The 15763-nt window shown below is 61.4% G+C and overlaps 1 protein-coding gene across 7 annotated transcripts in view; it reads right to left on the bottom strand.

The window, feature by feature from the left end:
* INPP5A (inositol polyphosphate-5-phosphatase A) overlaps positions 1-15370 on the bottom strand; it is a 157981-nt gene extending 142611 nt beyond the window's left edge. For 4 of the 7 annotated variants that reach the window (XM_047760821.1, XM_047760823.1, XM_047760822.1 and 1 more), the window contains exon 1: positions 11312-11563. In XM_047760821.1, the coding sequence (XP_047616777.1) occupies positions 11312-11548 (237 nt within the window). In that variant the 5' untranslated portion in view covers positions 11549-11563. Of the gene's footprint in view, positions 1-11311; positions 11564-15036 lie in introns of those variants that run through there. The other 3 variants (XM_047760827.1, XM_047760824.1, XM_047760826.1) reach the window with 3 other exon arrangements.
* Positions 15371-15763: the final 393 nt, after the last annotated feature.

The raw sequence follows: 15763 nt of genomic DNA, 5'->3' as shown, positions 1-15763 counted from the left end.
CCAGTCTATGAGTCTGTTTGTTTTGTAAATAAATTCCTTCATATCACATTTCAGATTCCACATTTATATCATATGATATCATACAGTATTTGTCTTTCTCTGACTTACTTCACTTAGTATGAGAGTCTCTAGGTCTATCCATGTTGCTGCAAATGGCATTATTTTGTTCTTTTTTATGGCTGAGTAGCACTCCATTGTATACATGTACCACTTGTTTTTTATCCATTCATCTGTTGATGGACATTTCAGTTGCTCCCATGTCTTGGCTGTTGTGAATAGTGCTGCTTTGAACACTGAGATGCATGTATCTTTTTGAATTAGAGTTTTTATCTTTTCCAGGTAAGTACTCAGGAGTGGGATTACAGGACCTAACTCTAGTTTTTTAAGGACCCTCCATACTGTTCTCCATAGTGGCTGCACCAATTTACATGCCCCCAACAGTGCAGGGGGATTGGCAGTGGTTTCTTAGATGTGCCCTCTGAAGCATCGGCCACCAAAGAAGAAACGCAGATAAGCTAGATTTCATCGAAATGTCAAATCTGTGTGCTTCAAAGGACACTATGAAGGCTGGGCAGAGACGGCACAAAGACTGGGAGAAAATATTTGCATATCACATATCGGATGAGAATCTAGTATCCAGAACACATAAAGAAAAATTTGATAATTTTAATATTTTTTATTTTTATTTTTATTTTATTTATTTATTTTTTTGTCTTTTTGTCTTTTGTTGTTGTTGTTGCTATTTCTTGGGCCGCTCCCGCGGCATATGGAGGTTCCCAGGCTAGGGGTCCAATCGGAGCTGTAGCCACCGGCCTACGCCAGAGCCACAGCAACGCGGGATCCAAGCCGCGTCTGCAACCTACACCACAGCTCACAGCAACGCCGGATCGTTAACCCACTGAGCAAGGGCAGGGACCGAACCCGCAACCTCATGGTTCCTAGTCGGATTCGTTAACCACTGCGCCACGACGGGAACTCCAGATAATTTTAATATTTTTTAAATGGGCAAAAGATGTAAATAAACATTTTCCCAAAGCAGATACACGAATACCCGAAAAGCACACGGAAAACACTCAAGGTCATCAGTCATCAGGGAAGTGCAAATCAGAGCCACGCTGCACCCGCTAGGACCACTAGACTCAAAAAAGTGGAATAGTAAGTGTTGTTTTTGGTTGTGGAGAAACTGGAACCCGTGTGCTTTGCTGGTGGGAATCAAAAATGGTACAGGGAGTTCCCATTGTGGCTCAGCTAGCATCCATGAGGACGTGGGTTCGATCCCTGGCCTCACTCAGTGCGTTAAGGATCTGGCACTGCCACAAGTTGCAGCATAGTTTGCAGATACGGCTCAGGTCCCCTGTTGCTGTGGCTGCGGGGTAGGCCAGCAGCTGCAGCTCCAGTTTGACTCCCAGCCCGGGAACCTCCATATGCTGCAGGTGCAGCCCTAAAAAGCAAAACAAAAACAAAAACAAAAACAAAAAAAGTGGTGCATACACTTTGGAAAACAGTCTGGCAGTTCCTCCAAAAGTTATACATGGAGCTATCATATGACCCAGCAACCCCACGCCTAGGTACCTGCCCAAGGGAACTAAAAACATTCACACAAAAGCATGTACCAGCTGTTCACAGCAGCACTGTTCATAAAAGCCAGACGTCCATCAGCGCATGCGCAACAAGCTACGGTCTGTGTACAAGGAAGTCGAACGCGGTCACGGGAAGGCGGGACGTGGTGACACACGTACAGCAGGGGTGGGCCTCGAACACACGCCGAGGAGTGGAGTCGGGAACAAATGGCACATGCTGCCTGATCCCCTTTCTCTGAAACGCCCAGAATAGGCAAAGCCACCGATGCTGAGAAGATCAGTGGTTGCCTGGTCTTGAGGGGGAGGAAGAGGGGGACCTCTTTTAGGGGTGATGGGCATATTCTGGGGTTAGACCATGGTGATGGCTGCACAACCCTGCAAATATAGTAAAACACTGGGAAAAAGGAAAAATATATAACAGATTCACTTGGTACATCAAACTAATACAACATTGTAGTAAGTCAACTGCACTCGAATAAAAATTTTTTTAAAAAAACCACTGAAGTGTGCACACAACAGGAGTGAACCTTACAGTATCTGAACTTTGCCTCAACTTTTAAATAATAATAACAACAATAAGCGCAGCCAGTACAGACTTCAAACCGAATGACTAACCCACTGCAAGCAGGACACTCTCACAGCACGTGTGCTGCCGTCCATGGATGGGTCCCACGAGAAGATGTGGGAGGAGCGGCTGTGTCAGCCACCTGACCCCGGGCACCAAAGCTGGAGCACAAGCCCCCCGCCCCAGCCAGCTGAGCGCGCTTGCCTCGGAAACAGCGGGCGCTATCTGCCCCCACCCGCCTGGGTTCCTTGGCACCTCGTCAGTTCCTAATCAGGGACCAGGACAGGGCAAGAAGGAGGGGACCCGTGGCGGCCCCAGGGTGGGCGTGCAGGGCAGACAGCCCAGGCGGGGGACGCTGGTGGGGGGAGCCAGTCCAGCAGGTCTGGGCTGGGCCGTGGCTCCCTGTTCTGGAGGGAGCAGACCCAGCACACGGGCCCAGTTTCCACAACCCCAGCGGACACCAGGGGCTCCCAGAGACGCCAAGGCGGCTCCACCCAGAAGTAAGGGGGTGTTCGTTCCCTACAAAATGTTAGAACTTTGTTCTTTGTCTGCAGTCCACATTCATAACGCAGCAAGAGCCACAAGACGCTGAAACCCTCCTGTGACCGGTCTGTCGGCAGCGTTTACGGCGCTCACAAAGCCGTGTCGGATACACGGAGGGGACAGTGCCGCACGCCCTCACGGGTCACTCTACACGAGTTTCTCCATCATAGAAAACTGAACGGTCAGCCTTCTCAGGAGTTCCCGTCGTGGCTGAGCAGTAAGCATCCACCAGGACGTGGGTTCGATCCCTGCCCCGCTCAGTGTGTTAAGCATCCAGCGTTGTCGCGAGCTGTGCTGTAGGTCACAGACGTGGCTCGGATCCTGCGTTGCTGCGGCTGTGCTGTGGGCCAGAGGCTACAGCTCCGATTCAACCCCCAGCCTGGGAACTTTCACACACCGAGGGTGCGGCCCTAAAAAGCAAGAAACGGTTCACAGGCATCAATGCTCTCCTAGACGTCGGAATAAGTTTTCAACCTTCTCTCTGCACAGGATTTTCTTATATCGGAAAACAGCAATGGAAAGCACAAGTTTGGGCGTTCGGTTTGCCGCCCGTGGTCCCTCAGGAGCCATTCCAGAAGGACCCCATCCTCAAAGGCCACGCCCACCACTTGGTGGCACACATCCGAGGGCGCCAGTCATCTCCGCTGCGTTTCCCTGAACGCTCAGAGCTCAGCACCTTCCCGGCCAGGCCACCCGAGTCCCCCTTCTTCCCCTTCCGGCCTGACTCACTATCAGCAGTTAAATACAGACAGGCCACAGGCAGCCCCAGGGCCCCAGCGTGCCCGGAGGAGGGGGCTGACTGCCCGTGCTCCAGGCCTGCGCCCGGGGGGGCAGACGGCGGCCAAGGCAGCAGACCCCACATCTGGCGCATCTTCCCACCAGCTGCAGAAGCGGGGCCGCCAGGTGCAGCCCCCGAAGCACTCCGGGAACGGGGGCTCAAGCACAGTCAAATGCACACACCCCAGCCTGCAGGACCCGGCTTCTGCAGCTCCCCGCCCACGCCAGCCAGGCCGGGCCACACCAGCCACACCACTCACCGCCCACGCCAGCCACGTGGCTCCCCAGGCAGACCCAGCTCCCCGCTGCCTGCCCTATGGAGGTCCCAACGGCCACCCCTTCCTTCGTTCTCTGGGCAGCTCCCATGCCCCACAGCCTCCAGGCCCGGCCCCTGCCGCTTCCCCAGGAGGCCCTCTGGTCTCTGCGCCCGGGGCACCTCTGGGCATCCTGAGCTACCCTGAGTCACCACCTCAATCCCCGTTCATCGCCTGCTCATGCTCAGCAGCAGGGGCAGCTCCAGGACCAGGGCACAAGCCTTCAGGAGCCAGGCTGCCCCAGGGCAAGGCCACCTCCACTCTGAAGACAAGGACAGCAGGAGCCCCGCCTCAGAGAAAAGCCCTGATCCCATGCGGGCGCCTTGGGTGACAGGCAGGGGGACCGTAGCTCTGGCCGCTGGCTCCTGGGGCCCTCCTGGAACCCCTCGCACGCCCTTCTCGAAATACTCCTCAGATTCCTAACGCGCCCTGCTCACCTGCCCGGGGACCTCATCTGCTGGCCCGCGTTATTCTCCATATGCCCCTCGAGGCTGCTCCAGCCTGCCCGCCCCCCGAGCCGCAGGCTCCAGGCCGCTGCCTGCAGACCCTGTCGCCTTGCCCCGGGACCGACGGGGAAGGCGCAGGAAACACGGGGCCGTGGAGCATCGCGGGGGCGCCCGGGGGAAGCCGCTCCCAGCGCTCGGCCGCCGCGCTCAGCCACTTCAGAGAACGCCCCATAGAGACGGGCCTGGTGGCTATGCTGGCGGGGGTACCGGCGTGGGGAGGCCCTGGGGCTGCTGCCTGCTGGGCTTCCAGCCCCTGGAAGGGGGCCCAGCTCTGAAGAGGTGTTTGCTCAAAGGCCGCTGGGGCTGAGCTACCACCAGTCCTTAAGATAAGCCCTCTCGGTCCCAGCGTCACGCAGAAACCTGCAGGCTCAGCGAACGCTAAGCCCAGAGCTGAGCCCAGGCAGGCAGCAGGACCTCCAGCGACCTGGGGGCTGGGAATGGGGGCCGCCAGGCTGGCCCGTGTGCAGCCCAGACCTCCCGCCCCAATGCCCCCTAACAGTACCAAGGGTCCCCGGGCCACGTATGTGAGGTCAGAGTCCCGGGGGCATCGGTTCAGCCGCTGAGACGAGACGCCCCCTGGCCCTGGTGAGACAGCCCCCAGATCGACCACTGGGCACTGCTTTTGCTCCCCCGTAGGTCAGCTCCTGCCACTGACCACATTCTGCCAGCAGAGTTAACGACCGCGACCCCGCCGAGAGCGCGCCCCGTATGTGCTGCCTGGACGTGGCTGCGAGGGTAGCAACCGTGTTACAGCAAAAACAGGAAGTTGCAACAGATCTAAAAAAACCGTAACAGTGATGAAGGAGAAAATAAAAGCAAAACATATGTCTCCACAAATTTGTTTGTTACTTAGACAGATGTCATTCTCAACAGAAAGAATCCAACCGAAAGTAAACCCCAAATCACCCCGAGTTACAGTACAGCAAGCAGCACGCTCTGCCTGAGGCGCTGGTGAGCACCTGCTGAGCAGGACAAGGCCAGTGTCCCCAGAGCCCCAGTGAAGCTCTGGGCCCAGAGGAGCCGAGGGCTCCGAGGGCACCAGGCAACCCCCTCCTCTCTCTGCAGCCGCCCCCCTGGGGCAGGGGCTCCCAGGCCCTGCAAGGGGAGGCCTGACCATTCGACCCAGGTCTGTCTCACACAGACTCAGCCACCTGGCCAGAGCGCCCCTCCCATCACTCAGTCAGCACCTTACGAGGGCGGCGGGGTATCCACGAACTGCGGCCCAAAGCCCACGTAGGCAGGCAGGGTGCTCGGAGCTGGGGTCTGTGAAGGTGACAAGGCCACGGGCCCAAACGGACCCCAGTGCTGCCCCTTTCAGGTGGGCCTGAGCACACGGCCCCCACCCAGGACAGCCAGGCCCGGGCAGGGAGAGCACACCCCCAAAGGGCTCCCTGAAGGCCCCCTGGGAAGAAACAACCATCAGGTCTGGCCAGACAGCATGAGGACAGGCCGGGCTGGGGCAGGCCTCCCAGAGCCTGGAGCCCTGTCACCTCCATGTCACAAGAGGTAAAATGCTTTCCCTAAAGGAGAAACAGGCCCAGAGCAGAGCCTCCCCTTGCTCTAACATGAAGTGGCTGGAAACACTGACATCTGACACCTGCCCTCGCCGTCCCGCGGGGGCACTGTCCTCTCTGGGCCTCGAGCCAGACCAGGGCAGCCACGGGCCTGCCAGGAAGGTGACACACCTGCCAGAGAGGGCCTCCGCTGCCCTGGAATGACGTCCCCAGACCTGCCCGGGGTCATCAGCCAGACCCCCGAGAGAAAGGCCATGGGACGGAGGACAGCACCCCAGACGGGCCATCCCTCCCCAGGGGCCAGGAGGGCAGCATTCCCCCGAGAGGACCCTGCCCCGAACCAGGTGTGGTGTCCTCCACGCCCAGGGTGTGGGGGAGGCAGACAACCAAGTCCCTCCTGGGGGGCCTCCCCCCACCGCTCTCCCACACAGACGAACAGCACCGGCAGGCCAGATGGCACACGTGGGGCTGGGACGTGGCCAGCGTGCCTACCCTGTAGAGACGCACCTCCCACCAACCACACCAGGCCAGGGCTGGAGCAAAGAATGGCCGGAGCAGCCCCCCAGTACCCTCTGCCCCTGCCCCAGGGAGGGAGGAGGGCGAACACCCCAAGAGGCCACCCCAGTCCACACAGTCAATGGATTGCCAGAAACTGTCACCGACGTGGCAGACTGTCTGTCTTGGTGAGATGCCTGCCATCCAAAAGACGGACAACCCAAGCCAACCAGGAGAAGCTCCCGCTGCACGCCCTCCACCAGAGGGAGGGCAGCCCCTGTGCCGGGAGAAGGGCCTGGACCCCATGCGGCCGAAGGATGTGCGGTGGAGCCCCGCTGGGGAGCAAAGGGCCCAGGCGCAACAGCTCTCACCGAGAGACGCGAGCCCACGCCCACCAGAGGCCACGCCCACCAGAGGCCACGCCCACCAGAGGCCACGCCCACCAGAGGCTGCGCACCGCCCTTCAAGGCGGCCCCAGGACCCTTGACAGGTGCGCCCACCCACCGCGGGAAGAGCGCTCAGCAGAAGCGACCTTCCTGGAGGTGGGAGCCGTGGTGAGGGCGGCCCGGAGATGGCAGGCGGACCGGGGCCAGGGCTGAGCTCCGCAAAGGCCCGCGCAGCGCTTCCTGCTGGAGTGTGGCACTCCCTGTGGCTCAGCGGGTTAGGGATCCTGCGTTGTCACTGCTGTGGCTCAGGTCACCACTGTGCCGAGGGTTTGATCCTTGGCCCCCAAACTTCCACATGCTACGGGTGTGACCAAAAATAAAACTATGACTAAACAAACAAACTGGAGAGCAGTGGTAGCTGCACAAAGGGCAAATCTTTCCATGACCACTGCCCCGCACCCTTACACGGTGACTCCAGGTGTATGCAAGTCACCCTCCACCACGGTCACGAGTGACCGAGACACAAGCCGGAGCACAGGAGCCTGCAGACCTTTCCACCGACCACTGACGCCTGTCCCCAGGCGCCCACCAGGTGCCAGGCCCGCAGGGCACACACCTGCCCCAACTCAGCCCTGTCCATGCTGTGACCTGAACACGGTCAGGGTCCAACCCAGAAGGCGCACGGCAGTCCCGGTTCCTCAGCCGCGTCCGTTCTGCCCCCACATCCTCAGGACAGAGCCCCGAGTCCCACCCCCAGCGCGGCCGATCGGAGACCGGCACACCCGCATGTCAAGAACACGCCAAAGCCCAGAGCTTGTCATCGACTGGAATGGGGGTGGGGGCGTTCCTGTTGCGGCGCAGCAGAAATAAACCTGCCTGGTATCCATGAGAATGCGGGTTCGATCCCTGGCCTTGTTCAGTGGGTTCAGTAACTGGCGTTGCTGTGAGCTGCGGTGTAGGTCGCAGACGCTGCTTGGATCCCGTGGCTGTGGTGTAGGCTGGCAGCTGTAGCCCTGATTCAACCCCTAGCCTGGGAACCTCCACATGCTGCGGGTGCGGCCCTAAAAAGCACAACAAGAAAAGAAACGGGAGTGGAGACACTGCACAGAGCTGGGGACAGTGAGCTGCCCCAGGAGGGAGAGCAAGGTCCTGCCTGCCTCCCCCTGGGCAGAAAGACAGCACAGCAGCAGGTCCCATGGGAGGGTGAACTGCAGGTGTGGGGGCGGGGGGGGGTGAGGGCAGGAACACAGGCCACAGGCTGGACCGGCCAAGCAGCCCAGCACAGCTCGCACGGTGAGGAGAGTCTGCCTCCTGAGGGGGCCACACCGGGAAGGCGAGGACAGGCCCCTGCGCGTCAGGTGCTGGGGACGCAGGCCAGCACCCATGCTTCACGTCTGCCAGGGCATCCGTCCCTCCTTGACCTGTTGGACCACTGCACCCGCGTCACCACGCCCCCACCCTGATGCACCCACGGGCCAAAGGAGCTGAATCCCAAGCCTGTGACAGGGGATGGAAGGCAGGGCCGAAGGCAGCGCGATGCTTTTCCGCAGCACCAAGCCTCCCCAAGGAGCCTGGACTGCAGCCCTGTACAAGCACCAAAGATGGGCTCCCTCCCCCGAGATCTGGGGCTGTGTCTTCACTTTCAAGTCTCCTTTGGTTCCTAGAACAGCCACTTGTCATTCAGAGGCCCTGAGAGGCAGGGCAGAAACACTGGGCTGTCGGAGGGCTGTCTGGAACCAGGGCCATAGCTGGACCCTGCCAGGGGTTGCGGGGGAGCAGGCCCCCAACCTCCAGGACGCAGCCCCAGGCACCCGCTCCCATGCTCGAAGTCCAGGTGAGCCAGGAAGGAGCAGAGGCTGTGAAGTGACCAGGGCCAGGATGCAGACAGAGAGGGACAGAGGCTTGGCTGGGGCCGGAGCTTGGGAGAGCCACCCTCACGCCAGGGCGTTCTGCTCAGACGGAGGGAGTGCAGCCGGCAGGCTGCGCGGCCCCGCCAAGTCTGGAGGGTCCTGGGCAGAGCAGGAGGCTGAGAAGACAAGGGCCCGAGGTTGCACTGACCCCCGATGACCCCGGGCCCTGCCCCCAGAGTCGGGGCTGGCTCTTCTTACTCACTCAGGGGAAAACCAAAGCTCCCTGCACCTGGCGGCACCAGCTTCCCTGACGGTCAGGGCACGTCGCCCAGGAGCCTCCTTCTGTGCGAGCGCCAAGACCAGCATGGGGTGTGGCCAGTCACTCCCTGACCAGGTCCTCCACTCCTGACAGCCAGGTGGGCAGAGCCAGCTCCTGCGTCACCTCAGGTCACATGCACACAGCATGCCACGCCCCCAGCGACATGAGCCCTCTGCTCCCCCTCCACCCAGGCAGCAGATCCAGGGGCCCCGGGCCACGTGCATCTCCCCAAACAAACCCTGGAGACCCAGGTTTTCAGTCGTAGAATATCAGTGTCACCACCAGAGGCCACGCAGACGTGGGACCGTGACTAAAGACAGGGCTGGGGATCACGGCGAGTCTGAGATGCTCCCTAACCGAGGCCCTGTGCGCCCAGCCGCCCCCAGGCGACAAGGGGTGGGGGCCCGCAGGCTACCCCAGCCCCTCTACCTCTGGAGTCCCACAACCATCCCTGGGTCACACCGCAGGGTGAGCCCTCTCGCCACCTCGAGGCAGCCAGTGGCCCTCGTGCTGCCTCACTCCCAGTCACGGTTCAGGGCGGGACCCGACGGCTTTCCCAGCAGGCAGTACTGGGTCAGGATGTGCGTGAGCAGGGGGCGCTCCCCCACGCTCAGAGCCAGGCGGGGAGGGCACAGGTGGCACCCGGCCTGTGCAAGGGCTCGTGTGGGGCGATGTCGCAGGCTCAGAGCGGAGGCCCCAGGGCCCCAGTCAAGGGAGCACCAGCAGGAGGTGTGTCCAGCGGGGAGCTCGCCACACTCTCCTCGGGGACCCCATCACCCTCCCTCGCTGCTCACAAACCCAGCAGGGCAGCTGCGGCCCGAGAAGCGACCACACACAGGTGACCGAGACGCCACTCGGATCTCGCGCTGCCTTTCTGATGAGGCGCCCACCCTGCACTGCCCCCACCTACTGGACCCCATCCCTGGACCCAGCACACTGCCACCCGCCGGCCAGGGCAGACCAGGAAGGGGTCGACATTTAAGGAGCGAGCTGGCCCCTCCCCCAGGCAGCCACCCCTGCTCCCTCATCGCTCCCTTCGGGGCAAACAGGGTGCTCCCAGGACAAGGCCACCTGCTGGAGGCAGGCCTGGTCTGAGTCCTGTAACTCCAGACCGGACACAACACATCCCAGCCTCACCCCCAGCACAGGCCTCCTTCCCCAGAAAGAGACGCCGCCAGAGCCGCCCAGGCGGGAGTACGACCCCCTCCCCGCCCCTGCTGCCGCCCCCCCCCCCCGCCCTAGGGGCACGAGCTCCACGAGCTGACGGTGTGCAGAGCGGGCCCTCCCGGGGTGACGCCGGCTGGGAGGCAGTGGACACAGGCTGCCCAGCAGGGCTCACTTCACAAAATCCCTGAGACTTGAAGTCTAAGAAGTGCCTCCCAGACCAGCACCTAAAGGCTCCCCGAGCACCTGCAGAGCCAATGAAAGCAGGAAACGCGGCAGGTGAAAGCAGGCCCTGGGCGGCTGACCCGGGACAGACAGCATGGCCGGCCGGGACCCGGGACGAGGGCAGGCGGCAAGAACGGCCTGCTGACTGACAACTGCATGTTGACTTCAAATCCCAACCGCATCAAAGGCAGACGTGACAGGAGCTTGTCAAGGCTGCCAGGAGGTGTGCAGGGTGTAGGCGTGGCTTCCTGACGCGGAGGAAGCAGCGCCAGGCCCACTGAGTGCTCTGATCCCACCGCCCGGGGCCAGGCAGGTCTCCGTCTATAAAGTCCCAGACGCGGACACACAGTCCCAGTTCCCACAGAGAAAGGACAGAGGCGGCAATGCCACAAGAAGGCAGAGACGCCTCCCTCAGGCCGTCCGCCGGCATGCCCTGGGCTGGGCTGCAGTGTCCCAAGGGACCTGCGAGGAGGCCGGGCCGGGCAGCCCCGCCCTGCCCCAGCCCACGGGAGCTGCCTGGGGGCTTCAGCAGCTGCGAGGACTGTAGAGACACCACCGCCTCCAAAATTCAGAAGCGCTGAGTCTTTGATGAGAACTGGGCCCTGCTTCCCTCACTGGCCTACGCACTAGAACGTCCCAGGTGACAGCAGCATAGGGGCCTGGTCCCTGGAGCAGGTTGGGCTCTGGTCTGGGTCTCCTCCCTGCCCTCCGGCATTGGCAGGGAGACACTGGTTAAAGACCCCACCCCAGGAGGCCAGTGTGGCAATCGGGAGGTGGGGGCCCTGAGAACCAAACGCGCATCTTTGAGAAAAGACAGATAACAAGGCGCTGGAGGATGTGGTCAAATCAGAACCCTCGTGCCCTGCTGGTGGGGACGCGGAACAGGGCCAACCCAGGAAAGGGCTGGTGGTTCCTCCAGAGGTTGTGCACACGTCACCAAAGACCCAGGAGTCAGTCCTGAGGAATGTGTCCAGAAGTGAACACACCCCCCCAGAAACTTGTAAGCCAACGTCCACAGCAGCCCAGAGGTGCGGGCTGCCCAAACAGCTACCACCTGTGATAGACAAACAAACCTGGGAACAGACGACCGTGGACTTGAACCCAGCACCAAGGGGAGTGCAGCGCCGACCCAATGCTGAGCCCTGACACCACGGTACCAGACGCCAAAGGCCACACGCGTGACTCCATTTACAGGAAACATCCAGGCTCCAAACGCAGAGACGGGACCCAGCCCAGTGATTTCCAGGGGCTGGGAGTTTGGGGGGAGACGCAGGAATCGCAGTTGTGGGTGGGGAGCGGCTGAGGCACATGACGTTTCTTCTTCAGGTACAAAAGGACCTAAAGTTGATGGCGGCAGCATCTGCACGGCTCTGCGAGGGCACCGAAAACCAGGAGACCGGCCACTTTCCGTGGGGGAGGCCCACGCGGGTGAAGGCCGCCTGGGCGAAGCCATCACCAGACGGCACTGCTTGAAAAAGAGGGATCCACGCAAATGAGAGCCAGCGAGAGGCCCGTCCGCACCCGACGCAGGCCCCACGCGGGGTCCCCGCGGACCCGGGCGCCCTGTGCTGGAGGGGGGACAGCAGACCGGACGGGACGCCCCTCGAGCGGCACTGCAGTTGGGGCGAGCATGCCCACAATAGCCGGAGGGGGACACCAGCCGGTCAGGGAGCTTTGAGGGTGGGATGGGAAGAGAGCAAAGGGCTGGAGGGAGAGGGACAGCGCGCAGGCCGGGGAGGGGCTCACGGCTGCCAGATGTGCAGCCCAGGTCAGGGCAGGCGGAGGGCTGCTCAGGAGGTGGCCAAGCAAAAAGACAAGCCAGCTCAACACTGCGGTTAGCACCGGAGCAGCAGCAGGACAGAGCCCTGCAGGCAGACACCCAAGAGCGAGCTGTGCCCTCGGAATCCTGCCGCTCGCTAAAACTCTTTCCCAAACAACAGCCTTACCATGTAAGGGTGGGACGGAGCTCTGAAACCACAGCCTGCAAGAATTCACCTTCTCTGTTCACTTCTAGCAAAAAAAAAAAAAAAAAAAAAAAACCCTCCTAAAGAACCAAAAGCTAGAAACCTCACTTGTCAAAAAGCCAGCCATCCCAAGCAAAACATTTAGGTATGCACCCAGCCACCCCTTGCCAGCGAATGGGTGGTGACAGCAGGAGCCTGGGGACTAGGGAACAGCCACGGGCTCTCCGGAGCCACCCAGGGAAAGGCACAGGCAGCACAGCCACGGAGGTTGGGGACAGCCCAGCTAAGAGAGGTCCTCGGAGGTCGGGGCCTCGCCGAGGGCAGCCGCGTCCATAGCAACGGGACCCTTCCAGCCGTGCTGGCTCCTGCGTGAGCGGTGGCACATTGTGGCGGGGGGGGGTGCCATGGACCCTCGGAGAGCTGCAGCTCTCTCAGGGTCCACTTTCCTCAGTCCGTCCCATGGATCAGGTAGATGTCAGCACTTCTGACCTACGTGATAAAGCACCCTCTGGGGCTCCCTATAGATTCTAGGCATGTCAGGGGTGGAAGCTGGAGACCCAGCGAAGGGCGGCCATTTACCAACCCTCTGGGTGGCACTCCCGAGCGAGGAGCAACCTGAGGGGCCCACAGCGGGGACCCGACAGAGGAGAAAAGAGCAGCCTGCCACACAAGGCGCTCTGTGGGTCGCAGCACGTTAGGGCCACGCCACGGGCAAAGCCCACATCCAGAGCCCTAGTGGGATCCCCTCTGATGGGGAGGAGGCAGCACGGGAAGAGACCACGCAACCGCAGAAGCAGCCCCTCGGCAGCGTCACCCGTCACCTGTCTCTACCCCAGACCCCTCCTCCTCCTCCTCCTCCTCCTCCTCAGCCTGCACCATCCAGGAAGAGGCCAGGGTCACACGAGGAGCCTGGTTTCCAGACGATGAAACTGGGCAGGACGAGTCCCTCCCTGGGTCTGCCAGCATCTGAACAGAGTGTCAGTCGGTCGGTCAGCAGGGACACAGGACCACAAAGACCGAGTCCCCAAGCAGATCTTCTGAATCCTACTATAAACCGAGGAGTTAAAATGGCCTTCCCTCAAGCCTTCGCTGCTTCCATCGGCCAGACTGCCAAGCGGACTGGTTAAATGCCCACCCCTGCCTCTCCACGCCACCGAAGAAGGACGGCTTCGGACACATTAAGAAACCTGTGGGACAGGACAGATACGTGTCAACGGATCCTTTCGTCAAAAGACACCTTGCAGGACGAACCTGTGCACCGCTTACCAAAACAAATGCTCCCTCCCAGCACAAACATGATGCAAAACTCTATGTAGACGTTAAGAAAAATGAAAATTCAGAGGGAACACGTTGGTAAACAAAGTCGCCCATTTTCACGTCAACAGAGAGAAGTGTGTGTATACAGTGGAAACACAACAGAAATGCCAGAATGGGCAATCAAAGACTACTGCAAAGAACGTTTGCACAGCAAAATTCTTTTCCCTTTGAGACTAAAATGCCCCACCGTGCTTAATTTTCCTGACATTTCTGAGGCTTTGAAGCCACAGCTAACGGATCTGAATCATCTGAATAAAACCCTGTTATAGTGGATGTTACTGGAAAGCCGAGAATAGAATGCTAAATACAGACACACACCCATACGGGGCACTTCTGTAGAAAATGATCAAACACAAAACTAGGTAAAGTTGTCCTGCCCATGACAGGGTCAGAGGACAAGCCTTCTGCGGGGACGTCGAAGACATGGCTCCTGGAAGTTAAAACAAGGGAAACACAAAAAGAGCGCCTACCCTTGATTGATAAAATCACACCTCACCGAGCATGAACTCAGGCTACAGAAACACCTCACCCTGCTCACTGCCAGCAGAGGAAGGCTCAGCAGAGGCAGGAAAGTCAGTTTGCACGGGTGGTCTAGGTGGCCGCCCCCTCTGCTCACCTGGGGGGGGGGGGCAGTGCCAGGCTGCCTCAGGCCCATCTGGGCCATCACCCTTTTTTCTGAAACAAGCACGCCACTTGGAGCCGCATTGTGCTTTATTTGGGTTGGCAGTGTGAGTACCAACAGCGGGGTGGCACCGTGGCTGCAATGCCGAACTAGGTCAGGCTCGGCCTGCCTGGGGAACCCGGGGAGCACCGGGCCCCGGTGGACTCTCTTCCCCAGGGCCCCGGCCGCCGGGGCGGGAGGCTCCAGAGAGCAGAGGCCTGGCACCGTCAGCATCCTTTTTCTGGCCTTGGAAAGCTTCTGCATCTTTCTCTTTAATAAACAAGAAACAAAGTCCGCAGGGCTTTCAACAGAAGCCCCTTGTTCCAGAACTAGAGAAATACTAAGTTACAAGGTGAAATGAGGGCGCCCACACCTCCCAGCAGCCACAGTCGGCGGGCAGGGCCGGGGCAAGAGCCGGGGCCTGGAGGGGCCGGAGTCAGAGGCCAGAATCAGCGGCTGGGGTCGGGGAGACAAGGGCTGGGGGTTGTGTCCAGGGCCCAGGTTCTGGGTCAGGATTCCGTACCAGGGTTGGGGCCAGGTTCAGGGTAAGGGGCCCTGGGACCAGGGGTCTGGGGTCAGGATTTGGGGACCTTGGACAGAGATTAGAATTGGATTTTAGGGACCTGGGTTCAGGGGCTGGGCTCTGTGTTCAACCTACGGAGTTTGAAGGAAGGGGCTCAGGGCCGGGGGTCAGGGGTGGGTCCGGGGTCCCAGGGCAAAGGACTCCGTGTCTGGGTCCCAGGGTCCCAGGGCTCAGGCCCAGGCCCCGGGTCCCAGGACTCTTCAGGTCCGGAGTCCCCGGGGCTCAGGGTCCGGGGTCCGGGATCCGGGGTCCGGGGTCCGGCAGCGTACTTACGTCGTCGAAGAGCGAGCCCACGTTGGCCGTGACCAGCAGCACCGCGGTGCCCGGGGCGGCCGCTTTCCCCGCCATCGCGGCCTGGGCCGGGGCGGCCGCTCCTCGGGGCCGGCCGGCCGGGGTCTCCGCGGGCCGCGGCGTCAGCTGCGCCAGGGGGCGGCCCCGGGGCGCATCGCGGGTTCGGCCGGTCAGGCCGGGCCTGGCCGGGGTCCGGCCGCGCTCGCTCTCGCTCTCCGCGGCCCCACGCCCGTCGCTCTCCGCCGGCGCTCACCGCGGCCCGCGCGCAGCCATTAGGATCGCGGCCGCCGGAGCTCCCGCAGCGCTGCCGCCGCCGCCGCCGCCGCCGCCGCCGATCGCTGAGGCGAGGCCCGCCCGGGCCGGGGGCGGGGCGAGCGGGGCGGGGCGAGGCCGAGCGGAGGCGGGGCCTGCAGAAGGCGGGGCGGGCGGGGCGGGGCAGGGGAGGGGTGGGGCCTCGAGGGCGGGGACGGTGGGGAGGGGCGTGGAGGGCGGAAGCGGGGCCAGGCCTGAGGGGCGGGGCCTGCGGGGGATGCTCTTGCGTCGACCCCTGCCTCTGGGCCACGTTCCCATCAGTCAGCGCCCGCCCCGCCTCGCCCCGCGCCGCGGCTGCGCACTGACTCTTCCCGCAGCCCTTTGACGGCAAGGCCCGGCGCCTCGGTCGCGTCTTAAAGGGGCCGCGCTCTGCTGGGGCTGGACCCCGTTGCTTTCC

This window comes from Phacochoerus africanus, chromosome 15, assembly GCF_016906955.1.
Source record: "Phacochoerus africanus isolate WHEZ1 chromosome 15, ROS_Pafr_v1, whole genome shotgun sequence".
In the NCBI taxonomy this organism is placed as follows: Eukaryota; Metazoa; Chordata; class Mammalia; order Artiodactyla; family Suidae; genus Phacochoerus; species Phacochoerus africanus.
Note: the sequence above shows the minus strand (reverse complement) of the source record. Positions and strands in the feature narration are given on the sequence as shown.